General features: G+C 40.3%; 1 protein-coding gene across 1 annotated transcript; it reads left to right on the top strand.

Annotated features, from left to right (window-relative positions):
• The first annotated feature begins 12334 nt into the window (after positions 1 to 12334).
• Positions 12335 to 17545, top strand: LOC129779301 (uncharacterized). Its single transcript, XM_055786703.1, has one exon. The coding sequence runs from the start codon at positions 12335 to 12337 to the stop codon at positions 17543 to 17545; it is 5211 nt and encodes a 1736-aa protein (XP_055642678.1).
• The last annotated feature ends 2412 nt before the right edge of the window (positions 17546 to 19957 follow it).

Below are 19957 nucleotides of genomic sequence, written 5' to 3'. Positions count from 1 at the left end.
ATCGGGATGCAGAATGTACCCGCTGTGGGCATGTGGATAGCATTTGAAACCGATAATCGGTAGACCGATTTGCTGAATTATTTACGCTGTTTACACCCGCGGGGAATCTCACATCAATAATGCAGATCCATTTGGCAAACTGTTGACACTTGTGTAGCGCAATTAGGTGCCTAATTAGAATGGTTAAAATTAGTAACACTCTTGGAACCTTCTCGGTAGGCTTCAAAATTATACTGTGGGTATGGCTTAGAGAGCGAAGAATGGGCGCCAGATAAATTATTCATCGACGAGACAGTTTCTGTACACGTCAATTGATGGCACGATTTTCAAAAATCCTACGGAATGAATAAATGAATCATCTCAACCGGGACTAAATTTTCAAATGAGAAATTCCACGCCAAATTAACAGGTCGCTGCTTCAACCCTCTGAAATTTTTTCAAGCTTTTTTATAAGATGGCAACTACTCCAAAATTTAACTATTCATCATCATTCAACCAATTAAAATTGAGGAGTGCTTTTTCGCGTTTTTCTTAATTCGGCTTCTGAAATACAAAAAAGCCCATATATATGTTTTTTTCATAGCGACTTTAGTATTTATGTATAAACAATATCCAAATAACTAAATCGTCGTTCGTTTTTCACATAGAGCCAATCTATTTACGTTGTTAACACGTTCATCGCCCCGTCACCCAGATATGGATGACACTTTCATCGTTCAAATTGAATAGGATTTTTAAATGGGATTTGATAGGCACCTAAATGTAACTATAGCATATGTAGAAAAATAATAAAATGATAACCATATCATTATAATGTTTATACTATACTTTTTATTTATCTATAGTTCGGATTGTCTGTACTGCAGTTTTTTGCGAAACCCATATAACATGACTTTGGCATGTGTAATTGTTGTCAATTCGTCCTCAAATTGAGAAAAAAAATATTGCTAGATCATGAAAAAGTTGTCTGCAAACTAAGTTTGACCTTCATTTAATAATTTATCCGCAAATTGGGCTCCACTTAGAAACGTCGCGTTGGGAAACGAAAAATGTCAGATGCCGCAGCGTTCGCTTCATCGAACTTGCACAATTAACCTCAATTCTTCTAAAGCCAGACACATCGCGAGCACACATGGCGAGCTTTTTGAATGTGCACAATAAAATATAGAAAAACACCAGCTGAAGAACACGTGTATATATCCAATGCGAATGTTGTTGAAGACATTACTAGCGACTGCACAGCGACGCAAGAAATTGTGATTCGAAGATGAAACAATAATATAGAGTTCATCATCGACAAACATCGTTCATACGATGTTTTCTATCTTTTTCTTCGATTGTACTAACGTTCCTAACGTTTGCCGTCTCAACGCAGTGACAAACTCTACAATACGTGTGGCCACAGGGCAAGTCACAAGGAATCTCTTTGACGAAAACTGACCGTTCTGAATAGACCACACGAATATTGCACAAACTCTAAAAAACGGGATCCTGCGCCAGATACTTCATTCATTATGAACATAATTACTCATTTTGAATTATTATTTATGAACTTATGGTTAAAGGATATGAAACTAACAATGTGTGTTTTTACATGTATCGTATGATGATTCGACGTGATCAGGACAATGTCATTCTGCGATGTCGCTAGCTATGTCAACAATTTATGGTCGACATATACGCAAAGGTAGAGAGCGAACGACTGCGATTCATCCGACAGAAGCGGCGTGAAAAAGAATACATTCACTTGCGAGACGCTATCATGAGCAAAACCGACACAGCCTTTGCCATTGCCAGGCCAAAACCCATGCATTGTCATGATATTACAGCACGTGTATTCAAACAAAGAATGAAGTCTTCAAGGAGCTCCATTACCACATTACACATATTCGTTCCCAGCTGGATGTATGAGATTGAATGGCAAAAACGAGGATTACCTCATAGGCACATTTTTACTTTGGTTATTCGACAAAATTCGCGCTGAGGAAATCGGTAGCGTTATTTCCTCGAAATTCTAGCTCCGTCCACTGATCACCTACTCTCCTATGTTCTGAAATCCGATCGAGTCAGAATTACCCAAACGAATCACAATATTGCATTCTTTATTTCGCTCGGCTCAAATCAAATTAGGTTGTGCAAATTGTGCAACCTTGCAACACAATTCGACATAGACTTCACAGATATGAAGCTCTTTTCTGTGAAGAGAAAATGATAATGAATTTACGTTTACGGGTGGAATAAGCACGCTTTTGAACAAAAATTATAAATGAAAATAGACTCAAATATGTGTTCTGTATCACAGAGTAACACATTCTCTGCAAGTGGGGAAAAATCTTGAACAATAATTGTATCTGATAATAATTTTATATAATGGATAAAGTTTTGGCGGAATTGCAACGAGATTTATAGAAAGATAGTTAAGTTAGGTCAGCAGTACGTCTTTTAAGTAATTAAACAATTAAGAGTAATAATTTTCATTCCAATTCCAACAATTTAAAATTCTTTCGGGTCTAATAATCTGATAGAGATTATTTTGCACCAACGAGACAGCAGTTGAAAGATATTAATATTCATTTCCTTTATTTTTTTTTGTTCTGTTTGTTTTTTTTTATTTATTTATTTTTTCGTAGGTGGTCATCGTCTTGGTGCTCCATTCCTCGATATGTTGTTAAAACATTTGAACACTCTATCAATATTTTGATTTTTTTTATTAAACAAACAACATATACACTAGCAATACTTTATATGGCAGAACAACGTTTGCCGGGTCAGCTAGTATATATATATACAGTCATTCCATGCCAAACCGATAAAGTGGTTCTCAGATTTTCGTCAAAAGTGTTCTTTATCGCAAATTATGATACCCGTATATTTTTATTTTTTTGTTAGGGTGACCATTTCCATTTTAGGGTGGTCCAAAAAACAATTTTTTCGCATTTTTGCCAAAAACGACTTTTTTCAAAAATTCATAACTTTTGAACTACTAGACCGATTCAGGTGATCGACATATCAAACTAAAGCCAATCATCTGGTCTTTTTTGAAAAAATATTATACCTGCAGAAAATTTGAATTCTGCTCTCGTTATTATTGATTGTATTCGCTATACCAAAGGCGCTATAGTTTTTTATATTTTTTCTGGAAAGCTGAGGATTTTTTACATAAAATATCTCGAAAACAGGGAGGCGTTTCTTTTTCGTTTTTGAGTTAAGATTTTCTAAGAAACCCGATGGAGGTATAGTATTTTTTCAAAAAAGACCAGGTGATTGACTTTAATTTGATATGTCGATCATCTGAATCGGTCTAGATGTTCAAAAGTTGTGATTTTTTGAAAAAAGTCATTTTTGGAAAACAGAGGAAAAAGATAATTTTTCGGACAACCCTGAAATGGAAATGGTCACCCTACTGAAAAAATTAAAAAATACGAGTCTAAGGTTTTGCGATAAAGAACAAAACTCCCAGTTTTCACGAAAATCTGAGAACCACTATATCGGTTTGGCATGGAATGGCTGTATATATGAAACTCCTGTCACGGTGTTTGTTACCGAACTCCTCCGAAACGGTTCGACCGATTTTGATGAAATTATGCACAAAAAACATGGTAAACAACCTATACACGATACCGCTAGGATACCGATTACTAAATATTTAATACCGATTAGAGTGCCCCTATGAAGAAAAAAATCGGAATTTTTTTTCATAAATTTTGCTTTAAACAATACATAAAACCACAAATTTAAATTCCCATACCCTATTTTTAACCGTGATTTTAGTAGTTTTGCTCAAAAAATATTTCAATAATTTAACCATCGGTCGTTTTTGAAACAGAACGAATGTATTTATGTTGTTAAATGACAGATGGCGCTAGATCGAACATTCATCCACACATTCGCAAATAACCTCACTTCTTCTAAAGCCAGACGTATCACCGGCGAGCTGGAAGTATTTTTGAATGAGCACAACGAGTTATTGAAAAACTTCAAATCACACTCGCTCAGTTTACAAAATGACAATCACGTTATTGTCATCGATTCTGATAAAATATCTGCTGGAGAGTGCGTGTCTAGATTCAGTGCGCTAGCGTTACTAAAATCATAGACGGTGTCTGCATAACGATGCGAGAAATTGTGATTCTTAGAAAAAACTATAATCTGGAATTCATCGTTAACGCACATCGTTCATACTATTCTCTCCATGCTCTTCTTCAATAGCACAGACGTTCCCAACGTTTGCCTTTTCATCGTTATATTACTTGCATCATTTTTAGTAGTACTTGGTTGAGATTCCTATACTAAACAACACGCCTTGAATGCATTCTGAGTGGCAAGCTCTAGAATGTGTGTGGCCACAATGCAAATCTGAGGAAATATCTTTGACGAAAAATGACCGACCGTTATGAAAGAACAAACATTACACAACGTGATCCTGCCACAGGTACTCCATTCATTTTGAACATCATTACTTATTTTGAAATAATATTTATGAATAGCTATATCAGACGAATAAAATAAAGGAGTGCGCTCGATGGGTTTCATGCGTATCGTATGATGTCATTATATGATGTTATAAGCTGTACCAACAATTCATGGTCGACATGCACGCGTAGATAGGGAGCGAACGAATGCGATTCCTACGACCATAACCAACATAAATGGCTTGAGGAAGAATACATTGACTTGGGAAACGCTACCGTGAGCAACGCCGTAACGCCGTTTCATATTTCGAAATCCGTTCGACTGAAGTCCAATCGAGTTGTGCAAATGTGTCCACAATGCGATGCAATTCGACATGAAAATTAATCCTACATATCAAAAATATGTTCGATGTGAAAAAGCAACACATTCTCTGCAATTGGTGGATAAATCTTGAGCGAAAATTATGACTGACGATGATTTCATATTATGTATAAAGTTTTAATGGAAATGCAAGAAAATTTATGGACAAAAAAGTTAAGTTAGGGTAAGGACTATGTCTTCTATGTATTTAAACGACATTAACGACATTATTTCCTTTTTGAACTTTATAACTTTTTTTTCTTTACATTTAAATTTTTGAGAGATCAAACATATCAGTTACATTAATGAAATACATTGCATCTTGAAACATCATACCAACTTCCGTTAGAATCGTTTCATTCGTTCTTTTTATCCATCCCATTCGAATAATTCTGTAGATCGTTAAAACATTCAAACACTCTTAAAATACATTAGTTATGTTTTATTTAACACCCAAAATATTCTCTAGAAATAATATAAACGGCAGAACAACATTTGCCGGGTCAGCTAGTATGGTCATAAAATTTTCTCCGCACTAACAGTTAATACCTACGAATAACGTAAGTGAACATTCTCTGCTGAATCCACATTTCTTTGCAGCAAAAAGCTGCTGTCCTTGTTGGTCTCTCTGTGTGTGGTTCATCTTCATCAACTTTCTCAAATATGAAGAACGTAATTAGTATAACTTTTCAAATTTTCTATTTCCTTCCATCACATTAATACACACTCTCACTTTGATTAATGATATTTCGCCAAACCGCCTTGAGCATTGATGTACTTTCCACGAGCAACGTTACTGACAGGAAGTTTTCTCGTTAAGAAAGTTTCACGGTTCATAAAAAACCTTACACCTCCGAGCATCGTATTTACAAATGTAATTGATGTTTAATCATGGAGTGTGCCCTACAATGCCAATGCGTGGGCGGGAGTTTCAATTCTAATGATTTTTTGATAAGAGCAATTTGAATTTTTACCATTATAAATTCCAGCCTCCGTGGAGAATGGTGTTCGACATTTGAAAAACTGCATTGCACACAGTCAGAATATATACGTGTGTGCATGTGTGGTGGCGTCGGGACGCGGTTCATAAATTTTCTTCTATCTTTTATAAGGCATAAAACGCCGCAGGTGGCGAAGAAAATGAGGACACTCGGGCGCTGGAATGTGCTCATATGCGGCAACCAATGTTATATGGGGCTTCCGTGATACTCACGTTCACCGGAATACACGGAAACTGCTGAACTGCACAAAACTGCTGTTTGAATGGGTTCTGTGCAATAATGCACTCCACTCGGAAAATTGATATTTAATATTTTCCTATATGGTGGAACGGATCGAAACGGAAGACGCATATCGTAGATTCCAATATCACGATGTGTTGCGATGGTTACAGAAACCATTTCACAATGCCCGTTAATCAATGGTTAGTTTCTGGAAATTTTACCATTTCTATTTCTTGAGAATAATTTCGCTCGAGGGAAGTGCAACTAGTAGAATTCTCTCACGCTCGAAACGCAAAGGATTCCCTTAATTACTTATCCCATAAAAGGAGCTCATCGAATATGTTCAAGTGCTGCAAATGACTTGGCATTTGTCTTCTAGACATCTCAAGCTATAAATCTAGCAAGCAATATACTCCTCCATTTCAATTAATCTCGCAAAAAATCTGCTGACAATCGAAACGGAAGCACGTGTTGCTCATAATTCCGCCCCCCGCAGGATGAGGGATCAAACGAACGAACGGAGGACCGAAAAAACAAAAGAAACGATTTCCACTCGGCAATGTGGCGCCAATCAGCGTCCAACCCACTCACTTCTCATACCATAGCGACAGCTGGTGAACAAGACAAGAAGCATTGGCGATATTGTCTGTTGATCTCAACGCGCTTTGGTTTTCCCTTCGATTATTTCTGCTTGGATGGAGGGCGCGTTAAGGCGGCAAGAAAAACATCACAGCCGCAAGGGATCCTTCGATGGAAATTATATTATCAGCCGAGTTCGAGATACAAAGTAATTTACTGTGAGTAAATAGGTTAATTGATTAGTCGTCCTTTCCTTCGTAGGTCTGAGACGAACCAGCCCAGGAGGCTGAAAGTCTCAAAAATAAAGAAAAAAAAAATCCTTCGTAGGTAATAAAAAACTGTCATTTCGTCTAGTGCTGGATACGATGGTAATTCTCTGATCCATTTAACAGTATCCCATAAATATTCATCGAAGAACGAGTAGCTGTGCAAAGACAGTTCCAGAGAGGACGCCAACGCTATTCCCAGAGGTGAATGTACTGCACCGAGCGCATATTATTCATCCTTTGGCCATTCCGCAGTTGTTCGTCCATTAATTCCCCATCAAACGCAAATGAATGCAAAATTCTGCACATGCCAAGAACCAGCGCCACGACGAGTAACAGAACCAACCATCGTTTCGTCGAACCATCCAACAGCCCCACGATATGTTGGGCAATGTAAATAATTGCAGAAACGCTGAACTCACCCTAATGTTGGAATAAATTTGCTCTTCTTCTTGTTTGTGTTTGTCGGTCATCACCTTCTTGGATACATACTCGCAAAATGACGCTTCGAATTTCCACAAATTTGTGCTAGCAGACTTTGAAACTGAAACTACAGCGTTATTTGAAGTTGGTTTAGCGGCAAGAAGGAAAGGAACCGAATATCGGCTGTGTGTCATTCGCATTTTGCGCCCCAGATAATGCATCCGAAAAGAGTGGCTTCTTCTATGCTTTAGAGTTATAATAGTATCTAAGTTTATCCATGACTTGATACAGATTCCTCCAATTCAAACACAGGAAACTGCAGGATCTGCATAGTCAAATGACTGTGATTGAAGACCCCATAGAAACGTATTTCATTATTTAATTTATTTTTTTTATCCAAAATATATATTTTTATTAAGGCTCATATGGCGTCAACCTGACGGGGCCGGGAGTTCAATATTTCGACAATGTTTGCCTTATAACTATGTTAGTAATATGTAACCGATTACTCGCGGTTGGCTCGAGGTTAGTATTACAAGTGTTTTCGTAATTGTGATGTTGCTGTCTCCAATGCTCTGTACCTGTGCCCGACACGGGATACTTCCTTTTGGGATGCAGCTGACCATTAATCAGCAACGCCCCCTAGGCTGTACCCCATATCTAGCGTGGTGCGTCTTCTCGACTCGAGGAATCCAGGATAGAATGGTCACTAGCCGGCGCAAACATCAGCTCGTATAGAGTTGTCATGAGCGGTACAACCTTTGGCTCTTGTTGAATGATCAGTGGACTGCACAACCTTTGGCCCGTGTATCTGTAAAGAGTGTGTGTATGTATTGCCGCGACTAAGTAAAAGTTTATAGGTCGGATAGGAGGGATATGAAACAGGGACACAACGAAGGAAACATCATTAAACGTTGACATCGGCGTTTCTGAGGAACAGGTATAGATGAAGCAGAAGACCAGGATCACGGCTACCTAAGATATCCCGGACGGGGATATCCGATTGTCTGCCTTTTGCTCTCAGTGCTCTAGAGAGCTGAGAGCGAGCAGCATGGAACCGGATACACGACCAGACAATATGCTCGATGTCGTGGTAGCCATCGCCACAATCACAAAGATTGTTTGCTGCGAGCCCAATGCGATAGAGATGCGCGTTTAGGTTGTAGTGATTGGACATAAGCCGAGATATCACGCGAATGAAATCACGACCTACATTCAATCCCTTAAACCGAGCTTTCGTCGAAACCTTAGGAATAATCGTGTGTAACCAGCGACCGAACTCATCTTCACTCCACATGCGCTGCCAACTAACGAGTGTGTCCTGACGAGGAATGTGAAAAAAATCGTTATAAGCAATTTGCCTTTCAAAAAGTGTGCCTTCTGAAGCGCCCACCTTAGCTAGCGAGTCCGCCTTCTCATTCCCCGGAATCGAGCAATGAGAGGGAACCCATGCTAAGGTAATCTTGAATAATTTTTCGACCAAAACACTCAATAGATGTCTTATTCTTGTTAGGAAATAAGATGAGCGTTTATCAACTTTCATTGAACGAATTGCCTCTATTGAGCTGAGACTATCTGAAAAAATAAAATAATGGTCGATGGGCAATGTTTCAATGATCCCTAATGCGTAGTATATCGCACCCAGTTCAGCGACATACACGGAACAAGGATCTTTGAGTTTGAAGGAGGCACTGGAATTTTCATTGAAGATGCCGAAGCCAGTGGACCCGTTTATGAATGAACCGTCAGTAAAGAACATTTTATCAGATCTAACTTTCCCATATTCTGCCGAAAATATCGACGGAATTGAATCGGAGCGTAGATGATCTGGGATTCCATGGATTTTTTGTCGCATGGACAGATCAAAATTGACAGAGGAATTGCAAAAGTATGGGAAGCAAAATTGGTTGGAGATGCCCGGTGAAGGGTGCACTTCATGGGTAAGGAAATCATGGTACAAAGACATAAAACTTGACTGAGGAGTCAGTTGGAGTAGATTTTCGAAGTTATCAATCACCAATGGATTCATGATCTTGCAACGGATGAGAAATCTGTAGGATAATTCTGTGAACCGAAGAGTAAGCGGGGGTACTCCTGCCAAAACTTTGAGACTCATCGTATGTGTCGAATGCAAACACCCCATTGCTATACGCAAGCAACGATATTGTATTCTCTCCAGCTTGAGAATATGAATCCTGGAAGCTGATCGGAAGCAAAAACTGCCATATTCCAACACTGATAATATCGTTGTTTTGTACAACTGAATGAGGTCTCCTGGATGGGCACCCCACCATGTTCCTATATTTATATCATTATTTAATATCTTCATATTAAACAACGAAACACGTTTTTATTTACCCTGAACTCCCTGAACGGATTGTTATACCCGTAATATTGTACCTGGATCAAGATGTAGCTCCATAGTACATGTCGTACCAGTGACGTAGTGTAGGGGGGCGGTCCGCCCCGGGTATCATCCTCAGAGGGGTGACACCCATGACCATGACAAGTATATTATATTGAAAAAAAAAATCATGATCTTGAATGAAGGTAACCGGTTATTAATTATGTTATTATCTAACAAAACAAGTCACTATGGATGTTAAAAGTTGAGAATTTTATATTTTTAATTTCTACTTCACGATAAAAACCCTTCATGGAGAAAAGCGAAGTTTATGGCTCCAATTCTTCATTGTAACAGGACTCTATTCTTTCTTTTCATTTGAGGATTGTTTTCAGGATATGTAATGTAGGTAGGTGAGGTTGAATAAGGTGAGTATAAAAGGTAATGTGTGAACTAGGTAAGTATGATTATAATCCTTTCACCAGGATCCACAACATACCGGCCCCCTTTGAAGTGTTGACTTCAATGAAAACGTCATGATGGTGAACTGTAACTGGTAGATTGATTGACTGGATCCTGTGATTTGATGATCTGGAACCGATAGTTACGGTTGACTGGAACCGTTAGCGATGATTGACTTGAACTTGATGGTTAGCTGGAACCGATTGCGATGATTGACTTGAACTTGATGGTTAGCTGGAACCGATTGCGATGATCATCGATTGCGATTGTTGACTTGAACTTGATGGTTATCTGGAACCAATTGCGATTACTGACGATTGCGATGATTAACCGTAGCGATGATTGACGTGAACAATAGCCACGGTTGCGATGATTATCGATAGCGATGATTGGCTTGAAAGGTAGTTATTGGTTGACATGAGCTGATAGCGTTGATTAACCCTTCGAAGATGAACGATATAAAAGAGCGCTACTGTGTACGACTCGATCGCAAGATATTTATGTTCGGAACAGTCAGTGCTCTCGTCGGCATAGTCAGTTAAAGTAGAAGCTTTTGTTTCCAGGGAAGCTCGCAGGTTATGCGGTTTCAGAAAAATCATTAACTAAATGTCATCGGGTCGCGTCATCTTAAGGAACTAATGCCAATCTTATATGATTTGTGAATTTTCATTGAACTTCACTATTTTAAGGCAAAACAGAATTGGTACATAATGCGATTTGTAGTATTGGTCCAAAATAGAACAAGTGAATCCACCAATTGGCTGCACCTAACCTCAAACATTTTTCTTTGCTGCGAACAATTCGAGTCCCGAGGGTTCCTTCCAATGAATTGCGTCACCTTTCTTCCGCGGAACGACGACTGCTCCATTACAACGCTTTTGTATCCGTGATTTTGGTAGATGCAGCTGAATCAGATGCTGATGCTGCCGCTGGAATGATTACTGTTGCTGGTACTGGATGAATGTACCGAATTTATTTTCACAATATTCGCGTCTGAACGACTGCAAGGTTGACTACACTGCTACGATTATGAGACTGCAAGTCCCGGGTTTCGGCACCATGTTAAAAGTTGAGAATTTTATATTTTTAATTTCTACTTCACGATAAAAACGCTTCATGGAGAAAAGCGAAGTTTATGGCTCCAATTCTTTATTGTAACTGGACTCTATTCTTTCTTTTCATTTGACGATTGTTTTCAGGTTATGTAATGTAGGTAGGTGAGGTTGAATAAGGTTAGTATAACAGGGAATGTGTGAACTAGGTAAGTATGATTATAATCCTTTCACCAGGATCCACAACAATGGAAAAGTTCATGTCATAAAATATTTCTTGATTTTTTATGTTCATTATTTCGTCATACTACATCTTTCATTTCTGTACCGGGGTGTGAATTCAAAGTCTCGAGAACGAGGGGGTTAGGTTCGGTGTACAAAGTTTCGAGCGTTAATATCTCTGTTCGCGACGAACGCGACCCGAGCCAGCTGCAGACGAACAGGGGGAGAACGATGATGCAATCGGAAGAAACGAAGATGTAATCGGCTGCACTCGTCGATGCAGTCGTACACACATACATAGCGAGAAGTGTAGTTTTAAGTTTTTCTTTTTCTTATTCTGTTAGTGCGTAAGGATGTGTAGATTTAAGTTTTTCCTCATTCTGTTTGTGACAATTACAGGAGTAGGATCTTAAATTGAAATTGCCTTATTTTGAAGAAGTGTCCCAGTGAAGCAGCAGCAGTGAAATCCAATCTGGTCAACAGGGCGACCAACGTAATTTCCATCCTCCGTTGTCTTGTGAGTCACCGGGCGACAAACAAGCAACGAACGTGTTCGATCCTGTCGTCCTTTTGCCAGCATCGTGTTGTGCAGCGGTTAATGGCGTGTTTTAGCCGCTGAAATTTCTCTGCTGGTTCTGCTGTGTGCCGCTAAAAGTTAGGGTGAAAATTGACTTTATTTTGTGTTGTTTTACGGCGAATGTGCGCCGTGGTCCGACGAGTCAGAGCAAGCTGCGATCTGAGTGTGCGATCGTCAGCGACTTTGTGTTGTGTTGAGACAAAGCATTTGGTCCCATGCGAACCGGATAATTACCAGTGTGATACGTGTATTCGCGATTATTAAAGGATTTGAGTGTGATACATCCTTCCGCGATTAATAAAGTGTGAGCCTTCATACGCAGTGTGAACTTCCGAACAGTGTTATTTTGAAGTTTTGAACATTTGAGTTGTGTTAGCGAAAGTGTTACCATTTGAGAGCAATTGAGAGAAACCATGGAGCAATTTAAACAATTAGTTTATCAGAGAGGCCGAGTGCAAGCGCGAGTATCGGTGATTATCAACAAGCTAAGTGATGCGATAGAGCAAAACGATAATACCAACTTATCGCAGTTAAAAGCGTATGAGAAGAAGCTAGAGTTGCATTATGCGGAGTATATGGCGAAACATGATTTGATCATGGCTCAGTGTCCCAGTTTTGGGAAAACAGAAGACCAGGACGAAAAGTTGGATGAGTTTGACAGCATTCATACTGATGCTTTGGAAAAGCTCAATCATCTGTTGGATTTCTTTCGTGCCGATCCAACACATAACAACCGTGGATCCCCTCAAGTTATTGTGACCCAACAGCCTCTGAAGACGCCGATTCCGACATTCGACGGAAAGTATGAAGCGTGGCCAAAGTTCAAGGCGCTGTTTAATGATTTGGTAGGTAAGTGTGGTGATTCCGATGCAACAAAACTGCAATACCTTGACAAAGCGTTAATTGGTGAAGCTTCCGGCATCCTGGATGCCAGAATCATTAACGACAACAACTATCAACAAGCGTGGCAGTTGTTAGAGGAGCGGTTTGAGAACCCGCGAGTGATCATCGACACCCACATTTCCGGTTTATTGTCGATGAAACCAATATCTAAGCAGTGCTGGAAAGAACTGAGAAACTTGATCGACAATTGCAATCGTCATGTAGAGGGGCTGCGATTTATGGAGCAAAGCGTCGATGGGACAGCTGGTCTTATCGTTGTGAAACTGCTGACATCTTGCCTCGATGGAGAAACGAGAAAGCAGTGGGAGCAAACTTTGGAACATGGGGAACTTCCAAATTTCGATGAATCCTTAAAGTTTCTCAGGAATTATTGTCAGGTCCTCGAAAGGTGTGAGATAGATAAGACGTCCTCTTCAAACGTAGCCAAAAAACTTCCTATGTCGGGAAAGCCCAGCTGGTCACCGAGAACATCTCATCCAGCGACATCCGTTCCATCAGATAGTGTGTGTGACGTGTGCACAGGGTCGCACCTTAATTACAAGTGTCCTTCTTTCCTGAAAATGAATGTTGGTCAGCGTGTCAGCAAGGTGAAGCAAATTGGGATGTGTTTCAACTGTCTTCGTAAAGGCCATCAAATTCGAGACTGTCCTTCAGATAAGTCATGTTCGAAGTGTGGTAAAAAGCACCATACAATGTTGCACTTTGAGCGAGAATTTTGTACCGAATCTAAGTCGCAAAGTTCAAATACTTCGGAAAAGACAGCATCAGTGTCAGCTATTCCCGAAAGTCCAGTGTCTACAGCATGTTCCAGCATTCAACGACCAACAAAACAAGTTCTTTTGATGACTGCGTTGGTGAGTGTAGCATCAAAAAGTGGGAAAATATTTAAGCTACGTGCCCTTCTCGATTCCGGGTCTCAAGTTAACCTGGTATCTGAGTCTGCTATTCACTTACTGGCGCTTCCAAAGTATCCTGCGAACGTTCCAGTTATTGGTGTAGGTGGTGCCAAGTCTAGAATCCTACATCATGTGATTATGCGCCTATTTTCCGACTATACTGGGTTCCAAAGTGACGTGGACTGTTTAGTGACAAGAAAAGTGACAGGAAAAGTTCCTTCTGCTCCAGTTGACATTTCTGAATGGAATATTCCGCCAGGTATTGTGTTAGCCGATCCAATGTTTAATGAGCCAAGAGATGTGGATCTGTTGATCGGGGCCGAACTATTTTTCCAAATTTTGAAACAAAATCAACTGAAATTGGCCGAAGGTCTTCCAAGCTTGTACGAGACACAATTTGGATGGGTTTTTGCTGGTGCTCTCAAGTACGAGACCGAAGCTGTTAACGTGTTGTGTGCCACCAATGAGGATCCGTTGTTGAAAGAGATTCAAAGGTTTTTCGTGCAAGAAGAGCTTTTTGAGGAGAAAATGCCAACTAGTGAAGAACAACAGATAGAAGACCATTTTTGCAGAACGTATCGTCGTGATGAAGATGGTCGATTTGTGGTCCAATTACCTTTCCGCGAATCCATTAACCAACTAGGTAATTCCAGATCTTTAGCGATGAAGAGATTCCTGTCAAGTGAAAAGCGCCTATCCAATGATACAATTATGAAAGAGATGTACCAAATTTTCATCAAGGAATACCAGGACCTTGGCCATTGCCATGAGATTCACGAGGAGAACGATCCACCAGGACAGCAGAATTATTATTTTCCACATCATGCTGTACTCAAACCTTCAAGTACCAGCACAAAGCTACGTGTGGTATTTGATGGTAAGGCGAAGTCAAATGGATTATCCTTGAATGAAGTGCTAATGATCGGTCCCAAAATCCAAAACGATTTATTTGCCATACTACTGCGTTTCCGAAAACACATTTATGCATTTTCAGCAGATGTTGAGAAAATGTATAGGCAGGTGAAGATCGATCCAAAACAAACGAGATACCAAAGAATTTTCTGGCGTGACCAGCCCGCAGAAAAAATAAAAGTGTTAGAGTTGTCAACGGTAACCTATGGGACATCTCCTTCGTCGTTCTTAGCAGTGAGATCAATGGTTCAGCTGGCACGAGATGAGAGTAGAAACTTTCCTGCAGCTGCCGAAGTGATATTGGAAGACTGTTATATGGACGATATTCTGAGTGGTGCTTCAACGCTATCATCTGCGAAGCAATTGCGATGTGAAATTGAGCAACTTATGATGAACGGAAAGTTTCCTATTCGGAAGTGGTGTTCTAACAACAACGAGGTGCTCGATGGTGTTCCTGATCAAGATCGTGAGAAATTGGTGCACATAAAAGATTCTGGAGAGAGTGAAACGATTCGAACTTTAGGTGTTCTTTGGAATCCGAAAACTGACCAGTTCCTGTTTTGTAGAAGTCCGGAAACGATGCAATCCGATGCGAAAGTGACAAAAAGACATGTTCTATCCCAAATTGCCAAACTGTTTGACCCGCTCGGGCTCATATCACCAGTAATAGTGTCAGCCAAGTCCATTATGCAGCAATTGTGGGCTGCTGGGTTAGGATGGGATGAGGCCCTCGAAGGTGAGATGTTGAAAAGATGGATCGTGTTCCATCAGTCACTACCGCAGTTGAACGAGATACAAATTCCAAGATGTGTCGTAATCTCTGATGCTCATCGCATTGAAATTCATGGCTTTTCCGATGCGTCGTGCACTGCTTATGGCGCTTGTGTGTTTTTACGTTGTGTTCAAACGGAGGGAACAGTGTTAGTTATACTAGTGTGTAGCAAGTCCAGAGTTGGTCCTTTGCGTCGTCTTACTATGCCTAGACTTGAGCTGTGTGGCGCATTGTTATTGGCAAGATTGATCAACCTAGTGATACCTATTTTGAAAATAAAAGTGCATGATGTCAAGTTGTGGTCGGATAGTCAGATAGTGCTTGCGTGGATAAAAAAGGATCCCAATCAACTTCAAACCTACGTGAGAAATCGAGTTATAGAGATATATGGACTTACTAACGATTATGAGTGGAAGTATGTAAGATCTGAAAATAATCCAGCAGATCTGGTTTCCAGAGGCTGTCATCCAGAAAGTTTACGACGTTCTGAAATGTGGTGGAATGGTCCGCCGTTTTTGCAAGCTACCAACTACGAAATTCTGGAGACACCAATATTACAAGATGACGAATTACCAGAAATGAGAAGACCGACTGTTAGTAATCCAGTGGTAAATTTTGAAGATGAACCAATATTTGAGCGGTGCGGCACGTTTTCAAAATTGCAACGTGTTTTGGCACAGGTGGTGAGATTCACTCGACTACTATGTATGGCGAAGGAAGAGCGAAACAAATCCCAATACATTTCTGTACAAGATATGCGGGATGCGATGGGATATATAGTACGAGTACTTCAGAATACTGCGCTAAATGAAGAGATCCAGTGTATTCAGAGAAATAAGTTACCCAAGCGACTTGCAAATCTTCAACCTTTTGTGGACGAGAAAGGATTTCTACGCGTCGGCGGACGTCTACAAAATTCTAAATTACCGTACGATGCCAAACATCAATTGCTTCTTCCACATAATCATCGGGTGACGGAGATGCTGATTCGACAATATCATGAGGAGAGACTTCACGAGGGACCATCCGGTTTGCTGGCAGCGATAAGACAAAAATTCTGGTTTGTAAAAGCTCGTTCTGTTATTCGAAAAGTGACACGCAGCTGCGTGAAGTGTTTTAGGGCCAATCCGAGAGCAGTGCAGCCATTAATGGGAAATTTACCAGAGGAACGTGTGACGTTAGCTGCAGCTTTCGAGCTCACCGGTGTGGACTATGCTGGTCCTGTTATAGTGAAAGAGGGAAGATACAAGCCGAAACATATTAAGGCGTACATCGCATTGTTTGTGTGCCTCACGACGAAAGCTATTCATCTCGAGTTGGTTTCGGATCTAACGACCGAAGCTTTTCTTGCCGCTTTGGATCGATTTATCAACCGACGTGGAATGGTTCGTAAAATTCTGTCGGACAATGCAACCAATTTTGTTGGCGCTGCTAAGGAGTTACACCAATTATTCGTGATGTTCCGTGAAGAAACTTCAAAGACTAGAATTGACGATTTTCTACTTAAACGTGAGATAGAATGGAAATTCATTCCGCCTAGAACCCCTAACTTTGGCGGATTGTGGGAGGCAAGTGTTAAAGTGGTCAAACGTCATCTACATCGTACGTTAGGCAGCGCAATTTTGACGTTCGAAGAGTTCGGTACCGTTTTAACGCATATCGAAGCTATAGTGAATTCCAGACCACTTTATGCGTTATCTGATGATCCCAACGAAACACTTCCGATAACTCCAGCTCATCTGATGTTTGGTGAACCGTTGGAGCCAGTTTTGAAACCATCGTATTCTGATATAGCAGTGAACCGTTTATCCCGACATCAGTATTTAAATCATTTACGTGATAGATTTTGGACAAAGTGGTCCCGTGATTATTTGTCGACGCTACAGTCAAGAGCTAAATGGACCGAAGGTGAGCCGAATATGAAAATGGATACTGTTGTGTTAATTATAGAAGATAATCAACCCGTTCAATCATGGAGATTGGGTAAGATTGTTGCACTTTACCCGGGAGGAGATAATGTGGTCCGAGTCGTTGATGTAAAGACAACGACAGGAGTTTTCCGACGATCTATCCGGAAGTTAGCACCTCTTCCTATATCTGATAACGATAACGAAGAGACGAAGGTTTCCGATTTGGAATGATATTCCAACCGACGGGAGTATGTTCGCGACGAACGCGACCCGAGCCAGCTGCAGACGAACAGGGGGAGAACGATGATGCAATCGGAAGAAACGAAGATGTAATCGGCTGCACTCGTCGATGCAGTCGTACACACATACATAGCGAGAAGTGTAGTTTTAAGTTTTTCTTTTTCTTATTCTGTTAGTGCGTAAGGATGTGTAGATTTAAGTTTTTCCTCATTCTGTTTGTGACAATTACAGGAGTAGGATCTTAAATTGAAATTGCCTTATTTTGAAGAAGTGTCCCAGTGAAGCAGCAGCAGTGAAATCCAATCTGGTCAACAGGGCGACCAACGTAATTTCCATCCTCCGTTGTCTTGTGAGTCACCGGGCGACAAACAAGCAACGAACGTGTTCGATCCTGTCGTCCTTTTGCCAGCATCGTGTTGTGCAGCGGTTAATGGCGTGTTTTAGCCGCTGAAATTTCTCTGCTGGTTCTGCTGTGTGCCGCTAAAAGTTAGGGTGAAAATTGACTTTATTTTGTGTTGTTTTACGGCGAATGTGCGCCGTGGTCCGACGAGTCAGAGCAAGCTGCGATCTGAGTGTGCGATCGTCAGCGACTTTGTGTTGTGTTGAGACAAAGCAATCTCTCTACCGGATGAACGAAGTGGTATGAAAATTACATTATTCGAAAGATAAAAGATCTACGAGAGATGTTTTTTTTAATTATTGCCCATAAAAACTTGTTTCAATAGCTCAAAACTGCTTCAAAAGCAAGCTATTCAAATCATTATAAATAGCGCAGCTTCTTGAAATTTAATTTCAGTCTCGATTGGTCTGATGCATGATACGTCGCGTCGGCTGGCCAACCTCTGTCAGTTTCTTTTTTACTGCCGTGATGAACGGACATGCAAAATCGTTTGCACCCAAAATCGGATGCACCCAAGAGATAGAATATAATTTCGCACACATTTGGGTAGTTAACTAGGTGTTCCCGTGATGATTTTTTATATCACCGAAAGGACATTTCGGATGTACGGAGAGTTGAATAAGGTTGTCTTGATGATTTGAGTGTCGAACATGACTGTAAGTGAAGACCTCAAACGAAAGAATCGTATATATTTGAACAGAACGCGCGACAGTTCCAAGGAAAAACAAAACATCCATTTATCCATTAATTGAGAATTGATTTAGATGCAACTTCAAATGGTAGTCCTATGTTAACCTTGCGGTTATATTACAGATATAACCCACTTCTATTTTTTTCCTTTTTGGTAGAAAAGGCTGCAGATTACAATAACGACTTCCTTCAACAGCTGGAAGCTTCGGGTTTAGTTTTCATGAAGTCCCGTTCGCAGGTTATCGACCTCACCAATCATGTCGGGATCAAATCAAGGAGTTCAGTTTTTGTTGAGAAAGCAAAACAAAAAAGCCGTGTCCATAGGGTTTGTAGACAACAATTTGGGCTTATGAGAACAACACGGTTTCGCTAAGAATCTACAGTGTATGACATTATTAGAGCTGTTTAATCTGTTTACTCGTTTTTCGCAGCTTCAACTTATCGCTGAGAAAAGTTTCTGAGCCACACAGGTGTGTTGTTAAAAGATTGTCGCAAACTCGATGGAGTGCTCATTATACTGCTGTGAAACCAATTTATGGAGTGATTGGAGTATTTCGCAACTCAATTACTGGATAAAGTACACGGTCTCTCATACCAGAAGTTCATGATTTAATTCTTCTGTGTTATCTGTAATTCTGATGCGTTGTATCGCATGGAGAAGATCTAGCGCAGAATATTTGCAAACCAAACGATGTCTGAGTAACGTTGAGAACAGATTCAATGCGCTGGTAATTCTTCCCGCTGTTGAAAGAAACAGTCTAGACGAAATGGGCAATAAAAAGGTTTTATTAAATCCACTGATTAAAAATTCACATTTACATTTTTAGATAGCTAGATTAGATAAAATGAGCAAACCAGGCGAAAGATCTTCCGGACGGACGTCACCAATGAAAGCGCAGAGGCATTTCGGTATGAATACGGAATAGCTAACATCGTTAACTGTTACGTAGCTTCGATTCCAATGAATGTCTCGCTGATCTGTGGATCTTAAGATAAGCTCGACCCTTCCAACTTTGACCGTGGAAGAGGCAGGAGCGGATCCAGTTTCCTTGTTTCGCGAGTTAAATTTCAAGAGGTATACTTACGGGTGTTAAAGTTTCCTTTGTTATGGTTTTTTGTTTCATTTTTCGTTAGTAAATTAGTTCAATAGATGCTTAGTTCCCGAGAAATCTTAGAAGTTAAATTTCCCTCTTGTGCATCCGATGAGCGAAATTGGAGGTAAACTTCGGAATAACAGGCATGTGGCTAATATAGGGTTGGGGAAAAAGAAATGTCGTATTTCTGATCGAAATTTGACGCTTTATGTAACATAC

The sequence above is a fragment of the Toxorhynchites rutilus genome, chromosome 3 (assembly GCF_029784135.1).
Source record: "Toxorhynchites rutilus septentrionalis strain SRP chromosome 3, ASM2978413v1, whole genome shotgun sequence".
Taxonomy (NCBI): Eukaryota; Metazoa; Arthropoda; class Insecta; order Diptera; family Culicidae; genus Toxorhynchites; species Toxorhynchites rutilus.
The sequence above is the reverse complement of the archived record's forward strand: the minus strand, read 5'-3'. Positions and strand labels throughout refer to the sequence as shown.